At 40.6% G+C, this 12,064-nt stretch overlaps 1 protein-coding gene across 3 annotated transcripts in view; it reads left to right on the top strand.

Annotated features, from left to right (window-relative positions):
- zcchc14 (zinc finger, CCHC domain containing 14) overlaps window positions 1-12,064 on the top strand; it is a 49,168-nt gene that overhangs the window by 18,674 nt on the left and 18,430 nt on the right. For all 3 annotated transcript variants that reach the window (XM_032523217.1, XM_032523216.1, XM_032523215.1), the window contains 3 exons: window positions 5,536-5,740; window positions 11,245-11,315; window positions 11,467-11,538. In XM_032523217.1, coding sequence (XP_032379108.1) covers window positions 5,536-5,740; window positions 11,245-11,315; window positions 11,467-11,538 — 348 coding nt within the window. The remainder of the gene's footprint in view (window positions 1-5,535; window positions 5,741-11,244; window positions 11,316-11,466; window positions 11,539-12,064) is intronic.

Raw genomic sequence — 12,064 nt, 5'->3', positions numbered from 1 at the left:
GGGGACCTTCTTAATTAATGTCTGTTTAGTCATTCATATTTTAATCCTTTATTTTATTTTCAGCCGTATTTGAGCACACACATAAATGTAGATTAATTTTTATGTTATGTGGAAAGTAAAAAAATAAAAACTGGATCTGTGAATTCTCACAGAATCACAACTGAATTCATATCTTGCTAATAAGTCAGAATCTAATTAACCTGGAGTCCCATTCTCTGTCATAATAATCATATATGTTATGTTTTAGGCCTATTGGCAGACAGCCATTTAAAATGTAGCCATTGCCATATAAAGACGTGTCCTCCATGTCCACTGAAGTGTCTCAGCGTCTCTCTAGTAACATTTGTGTGCTCCAGGTAGCTTTTGCAAGGCTACTTTTACTTTTATACTTTAAGTTATATATACTTTTTCAACTACAGTTGAAAACTAGCCAATTGGCTAACACTGGCGCATTTACAGAAATGTTCATTAGTGTGCATTGTCCTAATCAAATAAATAAAAAATAAAAAAATAATAAAAAAAGTAAATTTCCAAGCTTGTACTTTGTTACTTTTACTTGAGTAAAGAAGTTTAATCAGTACTTCTACTTTTACCAGAGTATTTTTTAACACAAGTATCTGTACTTCTACTTAAGTACGGAAAGTGAGTACTTTTCCCATCTCTGCAGAAATGGAATGGTCCTGCAGTATTTTATTTAACTTTTTCTTCTAAGTAAAAACCCTTATTTATTTTTTGTTTATTTTGGGCAATGGCCAAATCTTTTTATTTTCATGTTCAAGTAACTTTCTTTTTTCTACTTCTTTATTTAATAAACCTATTTGAGGAAAATCCTGCATCTGTTGCATGTTGTAAAGGAGCCTCATTGTTAACTTTTTTATTATCATTTTCTGTAGGTTTAAATTGCGTGGGTCAACTTGAGATGTTTAATTTGAATCTACCCTGTTTTCTTCCTAACGTGTTACAGATCAATACCTCTCAACCAATAATTTTAAAGGTGTCCCCATCGCAGTTTGACAAATTACGGGCCCTCAAAGCTAGAAACAGCCTTGTAACAGACACATAGCAACATTTCATTTGGATCCGTGTTTACATCAATCTGATAATTGTAAGTCCACTATTTACTCTAGCTCTGTATGTAATCTCTTCCAATTCCTAAGGAAAATATCTGGCTTTTCAGCTGCTAAATGCTGCACTATGTTCATCAGCTATTTGCTAATGTTCTCTGCAGATTTGGGTGATAATGCTCTGTGGGTTTGCCACTATGCGCGACCCCTTTCCCATTATACATAACCATTACATTTGTTAATATTAAAATATTGATTAGAACAGCTTTAAAAAAAACCTTACTAATAAATAATGAAAAATCCACCCTTATACGGACACACTTAACATTGTTGCCTGTCTCCATTTTGTTGTTCCATGGTATGTTTTACTTAGTCTATGGACATTAGAAAGGTTTGGCAGGGGATCTGGGATCAGTTTCCGAGGTTTTGTTGAGCAAAGCGTGTCAATCCCAATTTTGATCAGAGCAGCAGTTTGTCCAACAGTAAAGGGATGTCAATTCTTTCTCCCTACAACTGCTCCTCGAGGGCGTTGGTATAAATAAAAATGGCCTCTCAGTCGACGAGCCTGGTTAAATATTGGTTTGCTTGCGCTGCCAGATCTTTCTCCTCACTTTGTCTTAGCACCGTGCCAGCCCTGGAAAGAGTGTTGCGTAGTGTGTGAGTTTGTTCAAGCAATGACAGCAGAGCTTCAGCATTGCATAAATATACAGAATGTTGCCTTGTGTGTGTTTGTGTGGCAATGTGGGACTGTGAGTACAACATGTTGACAGAAGGGGGAAACTGTGTGAGACTGTTTCCATCTGGTCACATTGGAGCAGAAGCAGAATTCACTATTATGCTTTACTGCACTTGACCCATTTGCAAGCAAAGACATACCAACTTGAGGTGACTGTTATATTGTAGCGCACATGCTCCAGTGTGCAAAGCTGTTCTTGAAGCTAAGGCGCTAATGCTGTCCTTAACTGTATCTAGTAGGGCTGCACAGGATTTCACTGCACTTCTGGGATTGCTCTCCTCCTGCCAGAAATTCACTGTTTTTGGATGTTCCGGCATTTCGGACCTGAAAAAGAGAGATTTTAGTTTTGCATTAATTTCTCCAATCCACGTCTGAAAGAGTTTTAGAACATGCCTTCGGCTAACCAGCTACGACATGACTCATAAGCATACAACATATCATTTTGAGTAAAGAAAACAAACAGGAAATACCCCAAAAGTCAAAGGTACAAGACTGTGTAGATATTTTCATATACGTGCAAAGGAACTACTCATCCCATAAACCACCGCGCACCACTGAATGATATAGTTGGGATTCTTCAGGATTGTGGGTAGTGAAGTACTTATCCAAGACATTGCAAATATAAGACATTTATCTCAAAACAAGGTTGGTGCCCCATGAACTTTTGGCGTCCATATGAGCTTAAACAATCGCTTAAACAATCGCTTAGTCATGTCATAGCTGGTTTTAAGTCTACCATCGACGGTTAGGATTTTATGGCTTACACTCCAATTGTCAATGGAGAAACTCTATTGTATTCTTACTTCCGGAACTGGCTGTGGGCGGGACTGTTGTGGTCTATGACTCACTGCTGTCAACGTTTTTTGTGCCTCTAATTCATGTCAACATGTCATTCAGTAAGTAGTCCATTCACGATGTGAATTGTCACGATGGAACTTTATTCAAAGCAGAGCTCCACCAAAGAGCCTGCAATCGTTGCAGACGGTTATCTGATGTATTCTAAGAATTTTAGACGTGTCGGGCAAACTATTTCTTTCTTAGCAGAAGCCAACATTGGGACAAAATAAATGTAAAGAGTGGAGTTCCTATTTTCGTTTTGACAAGTATAATGCATTCTGTTGTGATGTACTGTACGTGACACCAAGATGTGAAGTAAGCAAGACAGAAAAGAAAGTAAACCGTCCCCAACAATCTACTCACGTGAACAGCTTCAGTTGACAACACGGATGATTCAGGTAGGCAAAGCCAATATTGTCTTTCCTTTTTATATGCAGGTCTACTTAAATGTAATTAAGTGATCCATTGTCATGATAATTTTTGTCACGGTGCCATTAACATTAATGTAAAATGATTCTGTGCTAGCAAAGTAATGTTAAACCTGACACATGGGTGTCACACATGAAATTAACGACTGCGTTGATCCTAAATCAGCAAAGACATTTGCTTCAGCCTTTGCGACGCGCTGCGCCTGGCGCAAGATAGGGCCCAATAAGTCCTTATGCCATATAATTATCAGCTTAAAATTAACTCATATTATTAATACATAGGATATCACAGTAAGACTAAGGTGAAAAGCTATTTTACAGAACATAGGGTGCTTGAAAATGTTTACTTTCTGTTTGCAAAATGAACGTATTGTGTCTCGTCTTAGAAACGCAAGTGACATGAGCCACCAATGACGGATGACACAAGAGTTGACCTGTGGTGGAATGCAGTAAGACAAACATCGAGGTACCCAACACTTCAAGATAGAACACTTTGCTGTATGCCCTTTTCATCGCCCTCAAGTAGAGTCTTTGTTTAGTATGATGGCCAACATCATACAGGCCAAAACAAGAAGCCTAAGACCAATGAGGCCTACGAAGTTGTAAAGTACCAGCTGAAGGCCATGCAGACCATCAGAAGACAGCCCCATCAACCCATCGCTTTCATGGAATGTCAAACTCTCAAGTTGGAGGTACAGGGCAGAGAACAAACGGAGGGCAGAACTTCATGCTCCCAATCCAGCCAGAGAAGAAGGCAGCCTCAATAGTGGCAGCAGCTTTCAATGCCAGAAAGACATTTTAAAAGTGGCGGCTGCAAGCATTGAAAACGCTTCCAAGAAGCTGACAAGAAACAGAAAGTTTTCAATGTGCACTGTTTTGCACTGTTTGCCCTGTGCACTGTATTTCATTAAATGTATATAAATGATGTCACTGTGTGTGTGTGTGTTTGTCCTTTGCCAATAACATCATGTTTTAAACTCCAGTTGATTTCAGAGGACTATGCTACTGCAACTCAGATCGCTGCAGCGTAAATCCAGACAGCTACAATGTTTCCTTTAGGATTTTTTTAAGCAATAGGGGCAGGTCTGTCCGAACAAAAAACAATTTCACAAGAATTTCTTCCTAGGGAAACCAAAACCCAAATGACTACATCTATAGACTATTTCCAATTTACATTAGATTACACTGACTCACTTCCCATTTTAATGTTTATAATCAGGATGATGAGCTGACAGACTTGACAAATTGAACTTTGTCCAATCAGAACGGACCCACTGCGGTGACGTTTTTTTGTGGAGCTGTTCGTTTAATAGCTAACTCGGAAGAAAGCAAATGTTTTAACAGTAAACTGCACACACCAACACAACAGTACGTGGAGTCAAACTGGACATGCCTAATAATGTAAATGTGCTGTATTTATATAGCGCTTTTCCAGTCTTAACAACCGCCCAAAGCGCTTTTACATCTACAGGAAACATTCACCATTCACACACATTCATACACTGTGGCTGGGGCTGCCGTACAAGGTGCCACCTGCTCACTCCGATGCGCAGCACCGGGGGCAACTCGGGGTTCAGTGTCTTGCCCAAGGACACTTCAACAATGACTGCAGGGGCAGGGATTGAACCGCCAACCTTTCGATTGGCAGGCAACCGCTCTACCACTGAGCCACAGCCGCCCCTGAACAATAACCTCTGAATAGTTCTATATGTTGTTAAATTGCAGCAAGATAATTTAAAAGGAAACCGCGAGTACATTCTGCGTCTGCCCGATTTCTCATACTATCGGAGCAGAACTTTTGCCATGGTTGCTATTACAGAATCAACATAGAGGAAACACTGCAGCTAGCTAGACTATCTGTCCAATCTGAGTTTTCTCTTGCACAACTTAAAAACCTTTGAACGTACACGTTTTACCAAAACAAGTTCCTTCCTGAGGCTATTTTGCAGAGGCACCATGGCTCAGCTCGGCGTTTAGCCCCGCCCATGAAGATTGTGATTGGTTTAAAGAAATGCCAATAAACAAGAGCATGTTTTTCTCCCATCTTGAATGCAGTGTGGACTAGCCAGACCCTCCTCCGCAGTGCTGTGAAGGAAGGTCGGGCAATGCGAGACTATCGCGATATCAACTGGCGCAATAAACACATTGTGAAAGTCTGCGACATATCGCAAAAGATCAACCGAAAACTGCACTTTAAAATGCAACTGTCATTCTTTTGTAGTGGTGCCTTTTTATATTTAATTCAATGTTCAGTTTGATTAATAAAAGAATGTTGGAAATTATTTCCTTTAATTTGTTTCAAATTCAACAAGCAATTTGTTGTATTTTACACTGAAAGCAGGAGAAAGGAAGAACTAGGTTCACATATTTTCCTCATATGGTGCAGCCCAAGTATCTAGTTATCCCTGACCCTGAGCTCTGTGGTTTTAACCTCTCTCTTACTGGATGATCGCTCACCCCTGCACTCCAGAGCCAGACCAAAGAGGCCAGAGCAGGTTCAGGGCTTATCGTGGGACGACAAGACCAAGCTGTCAGCCAGGAGCTTCACCCTCCTCAGCCGGACCTCCATCCCCCTCCTCCTCCCACCCCTCCACCACTGCCACCTCCTCTACCTGCTGGACAGGGCCTGGATGCAGCAGCACCAACCAACAACCACCAGGGGAAAGCCGGAAAAGGTGAAGCAGCCATTTTTTTCATTTCAATGCAGGGGCGTTACACAAAATGTTGGGCCCCGTAGAAAGGCATTCTCTATCGGCTCCTTCCTGCATCCATAGCTGTTCATTTTAGCATATTTTTGGGCCCTCCGCAGTCCCATTTCCACCCCAGTCCGACACCCCTGTCTCATTATCTCTCTGTCTGACTTACTTCTACTCCCGCTTAAGCCCAGTTGAACAAGATTTGGCATGCTGGCACATTACACTCTACAGTTAAGCTTAAAGAATGCTGCCCTAAGGTGTGTGTGTGTGTGTGTGTGTGTGTGTGTGTGTGTGTGTCTGTCTGTCTGTCTGTCTGTGTGTGTGTGTGTGTGTGTGTGTGTGTGTGTGTCATTTGAAATTAAATTAATTACACATACATTTTTACACATGTTATGTTATTTTAAAAGAATATTGAGCAGGGAAGTTTTAAGTTCTTAGAGCTAACATGTTATCAGACAATTAGTATATGTGTACATCCAGCAGACATGGAGCAACATTAGCATTTGGAGTTGTGTTTCTGTCGATGTGAAATGTAAGTCTGAATTTCACTCTCCATTTCTGCTCTCCACCAACTCCTTAGAGAAATGGATCTTTAGCTGCTAAATGCAAGCCTGTAGCTCTTAGTTTGTTAGAACTTCCTGTTGCTATTGGGGTTGAATCAATTTAAGTGGGATTGATAAATGTGTTATATAATCAAAACAAGGAGCTAAAAGAGAGAGCGTTAGGTGATAATCATCTGTGGGTTCATAACCTTGAGCGAAGCATATTACACACCGATTCACTGTCAATATAAAGATAACAATTAATGGAAAACAGTTGTATCTTAGTCATAATTATCTAGTGTCTTTTTTTTTGCAATTTCGCAATGCAAATGTATTATGTTACATACCCAATCACAATGTTTGTTTACAATAACTTCCAGGTAGAAAATCTGTACAATCGGGGGCGAGGAACAACTGGATATACTCTAAAATGCATGTTTGATGCTTTCACAAAAGGGTTGCAAATTAGCACCCGCCACCAGCCAATGGCCAATTTTTCAAAGTGGCGGGTGACTTTGCCACTGTGACGGGTGGAGTGGTTTTCAGCGCTAGTCCGTGAAATAGGTTTTAAAATGTGGCTATATATCCCCGGTGTTAGCAGTAACAACTGTTGAGGGCGACGTAAGGAAAAAGAGAAGGTACTTTTTCGAACAAGTGGCGTAATGTGGAGAGGGGAAAACGAGGGAATGGTTAGCCTACTAGAGTTGGGCGATGTCCCCTAAATTGGCGGTTGATCAGACAGGCATTTAAATGCCCTCTATAAATACACAGTATTACATGCTGCAGCTGGTAGGGGCAGTACGTTACAACTTGACCTACTTTCACTAAACTACGGTGTCTTGAAGTCTAGACTCCATCAGGTCTCCGTGATCTGGGAATGTTTGCCTTTAACAGAGTGACAGTAATAACCTAACATACCATCATTACTGACATTAAACTACATTCTCACATGTATTTGCACTGAACAACACATTCAATAAACAGAAACATAACTCTTGCAGCGCACGTGAACAAATGTGCAATATCAGCTCACACATAAAATAGCACCCTCGTGAAATTAGCCTCCTGTTGCTAATGTATATTCATAAATCCTACATAACATTTTCATCAGACTAACTTATTGATGCTCCCACACAGTAGTATCCACAAAGTTAGTTAGCGGCTTACTGGGACACTTGATGGAACTGTCTGCCCTAAAAAGGGTTTATAAGAATTGACAAAATTGTGAATTGTCTCACACTAAAAGGGCCAAGAAAACTACCGCGACAATGAGGGAAATGTCTCTGATTAGGCAAAGTGAAAATACCTTTTGTGGGTGTAGCACAGGATTTTGCTATTTAACTTTGCATTTACTAAACACATTTTGACAACAGTGTCTTGTTCTACATTCTAAATCACATTCACACTGAATTATTGGTTTATAAGACGATTTAAACACTTTGGATATATTCCTGTATCATTCATTTGTAATCAATCACTCAGTGGCCAGCTGGTGTCTCAGGGTGTACGGTATGTGGTTTTAGTTAGGGCGAAGCTCTTCGGGCCAGTCTGTTATTGTCTTGGCCCCCTGCCTCTGTTTGTAACACAATACTTAACTATCTCACTACCTCATGGTCACACAACATAGCTGTCACCAGCATAAATCAGATACACACACACACACACATACACAGTTATATCCAGCATGCACAAACACATAAAGAACAACGCATAGACGCGTACACACTTACAGGCACACAATAAAGTTTATAGGGCATGTCATACCATTTTCTCTGTGTGTTACAGTTTTTGCTACATCAGGCTGTGCAGAATGAGCCACACCTCGTGTGTTGGTTTTACAACCTGGAGTTCTGGCACACACATATTTAAACTGTAGTTGTAAAGTAATAAAGACACACAGGCATTGTGAGGGACATTTATCAATATACAGTATTATCTCTTTAGAAGATAATGGAAACATTTCTTTTGATCACGCCATTCACACCCAATCCAGTACTTCATAAGGTGTGTGTATGTGTGTGTGTGTTTGTGTGTGTGTGTGTATATGTGTATGTGTATGTAAGCCTATATTAGTGTGAATGGCAGGCGGGATTTAGAGCCTTCCACAGCTGCTGCCCAACAGGCACACAGCAAGGTGGTGACTGATGTGTGTGCGTGTGTGTGTGTGTGTGTGTGTCTGTGTGTGTGTGTGTGTGTGTGTCTGTGTGTGTGTGTGTGTGTTTGGGCGTGCGTACGTGGTAAGAGCAACTCCTCCTACTCCTCCTCCTCCTCCTACTCCTACTCCTACTCTATCCACCTCTTTATTTGTCTCCTCCTTCACTCATGTCCTTCCCTCCCTTGCTGCTTGTCCCTGCACGCCTCTGCCTCATGTGGTTTCAGATAGAGTTGTGGAGTCTAATGTTTGAATCTATACCTGGAGGTCTTTGCACACACACACACTCACGCACACACACACACATCTCTTCAGCGTTTCCACCATTTCAACTCATGTGGAGCAGCCCTAACCTGCCTCTGCACCAGAGGCATGCATCCAGACACAGAAGTAATCATATGCGCAAATAATCCAAGATGTGTGCACCCATGTAAATGCAACTTGTGTGTGACTGATTTGCATTCATATATTATAAAAAAGGGCCAATATGCATTTGACAGGAGACAGAGGTTAAAGGTAAATGTTGGATTTTCCGAAAAAAAACAATGTATAGACTGATGGACCATTCACATTGTATATGCAAGCGGCAGCGCGGGGCTATGAAACCCAGTATTGTCAATGGCTGCCGCTGTGCGCTGTGACATGTCTGGATAAAACAGAAAAAGTAAACAAAGAATACACGTGGATCCACAAATGGATTTTGGACGAGAGGTTGATTTTGGCCGTCAGTTATCTCCCAGAGCTGTACAACACAAGTTTGAGGTCGTACAGAGGGATACAACCTGGGATACAAAACCAAGCTATGGAAGCATATTTCTACCATAATAGGCATGCCAGGTTGGTAGCTTATTGTAGCCTCTTAATTTAAATCATTCAGATTTCTTTTAGCTATGTGAAATCAACATGGACATGTCTCCACTGAAATACAATTATAACTTTCGTAACATTTTTTCTCAGTTACTTTGGTGCATTTGTCAAATCATAATTTGCATTTGCACAACTGTGAGTGCATTTCTTTTTTCAATTGGGGTAAACTGCACGGCATAGCGACTGACCTGCAAAAGTGTGTATCTGGCCGGAAATCTTTTGCCAATGACCCAATCAAAGTGACACCATTGTTTATACCAAGATAGTAAAACTGCTTTGTGTTGTTGTCCATATTTAACACTTCACACAAGTATAGTGTAATGAACAATGCACATGAAAGGGAGCACTTTTCCCTATGTGTCAAAGTTACACATTATTGTCATTTCTGATCTGAGAAGTGCGCCAAAGCAACTGGGAAGAATTATTAGTTATTAGTGATAATCCATCTCCATACAGGTATTTGTAGGATATAGTTGTTTTTGTATGTTTATATGAAGTCAAATATATTTGGACTGATTGACACAAGCCATGTTCATTTTTCTACTCAAGTAGGTAGTTATAGAAGAATTAATTGCAAGTGTTTTCCAGAGTATGACTGCATGATGATGAATATACGTATGAATTGAAATATGAAATTCAAATATTGCCGCATGTATGACGTAAATTTAGAAACTCTTGCCTAAGCACAACAAATATATTTTGGCAGTAGGATGCAACCTAGCGGACAGCGCAGCGCATGCCGCGTACAATGTGAATGGCCCCTAATTCAAAAGTAATCCCTCTCAATCATCACTTACTGAATGTAGGACCCACTAGAAATGCAATGTGGTGTCTGTATCTACACAGACCCTGTCCTTTCCCCCTATTTTCTCTTTTCTTCTTATTTCCATGGGTGCTGGACATTTATGAGCGTCAGCCTTCCAAATAATATCCATCAAATAATGACTAATAACTGAAGATGAAGTTTGCTGACCTGCTGTTGAGTAAGTAACTGCAAGAATGAGGCTCTTCCACTTCTTGAAGTAGACGGTTACATTACAAAAAGACACATTGTGACAACAATGAGGAGCTTGCTAGCTAATGAGATTTGTAATTATACAAAAAGGTCTGGTGAATAGGTTGTTTTCCATAATGCAGGATGCATTCTGTATTAATATCAGTTATCATTTGAGAGCATTTGGACTTCTGAACTACATGTCTTGCAATACCAGCTACCCACCCATTGCACTACATGCATTTTAACTGCTCAACAACTAGGGGACACTCTATCTTTGAGCAGTTAAAATGCATTTTGTTGGGGAAGAAGTTGTTTAGCAACATAAAACAGGAATGAAATCTCAGTATCTGGAGAAGCTACGAACATGAAGTCATTGCGGATGGTCAGCAATCCCACCAACCTTATGAACACACTGTACACTACAGTTATTTTGTGCTATTTATTTGCTGTTTATTAACATCAAGAGTGCAGTTTACTGGCCAGTTCCCATCACTGTCAGGCAGCGGTGGAAGAAGAATTCAAATCATTTACTTAAGTAAAAGTACCGATACCACACTGTAAAAATATTATGTTAAGTAAATGTACTTAATAAATTTCACCACTGCAGTCAGTGCAGTTACACCTTAAGCAGGAGTGTCAAACTTAACTTTACCAAGGGCCACACTGAAAAATTAGATTCACATTAAGGGTCAGACATGTTTGACATAAAGCCCTAAAAAGTCAGCAAAAAAAGTTTTAGCAAGAGTTTAGCAAACCAAGCAAAACAATGATTACATTTTTTACAACAACCTGTTTCACAGCCTGAATATGTAAACTCCCTCTGAATTTAGCTCCGTGCCTTGAGTTTGACAAGTGTGTTAAAGCAACTGTCTTAAACATGCAAAGTGTGGCCAATCACGTGTGAACCAATCTGTGCTTCTTTCAGTGGTGATTGAGAGGGTGGTGCTGAGAGGAGTGACACACACGTCTGAAGACACTAGTGATTATGTGTTCGAGGTGGGTCCAGTCTACACACAGACGCCTGCTCACTTTTCCAAATGCTCTCCGTTCATCTCTTCATGTGTTCACCCTTTCCTTTCACTTGGTTTTCTACTTCCTCTACTCCATCATCTCCACCATCCCCTTCTCCTCATCCTCTCTCCTCCAGGCCAGCTGGTCAGATGGGTTTGTGTCATCCGTTGTCAGAACTCGGCAGGAGGTGACAGAGCTGCTGAGCCAGGTCAGGACCATCATGGTAACACACATCCCCCAGTCTCGCTTTGCCAGACCTTCCTCCACAGCGCCGCGGAGGAGGGCCTGGCGAGTCCCCACTTTGTAAACCAATCACAATCGTCAGGGCCGGTGCTAGGCGCCAGGGGTGTTGAAATGGATATTTACACCAATACATTGTGATGCGGACATGGACGATTCTGCATCGATGCAGTGACAGACCATCATCTATTATAGCCTACTGATGTTGTTTGTTGACTCCGCTACCTCAGGAAGTGTCTTTTTTAACCCTTGTGTTGTCCTCAGGTCAAGTTGACCCGTTTCAAAGTGTTTTACATCAGAAATATGTATTTCTTTCAATCAAATTGCCCAAAAATAACATGGATTATTCCATACAACATTCTTCAGGTAATTTCAATGATTACTTTCATTGAATTTGTTGGGTGTTTTATTTAATCTTATAGCATTTGAATTCTTTTTTTTAATGGTTTCAAAACCGTATCCGAACTAAACTTTGACATATACCCATCTGTGAT

This window comes from Etheostoma spectabile, chromosome 8 (genome assembly GCF_008692095.1).
Source record: "Etheostoma spectabile isolate EspeVRDwgs_2016 chromosome 8, UIUC_Espe_1.0, whole genome shotgun sequence".
In the NCBI taxonomy this organism is placed as follows: Eukaryota; Metazoa; Chordata; class Actinopteri; order Perciformes; family Percidae; genus Etheostoma; species Etheostoma spectabile.
The sequence above is the reverse complement of the archived record's forward strand: the minus strand, read 5'-3'. Positions and strand labels throughout refer to the sequence as shown.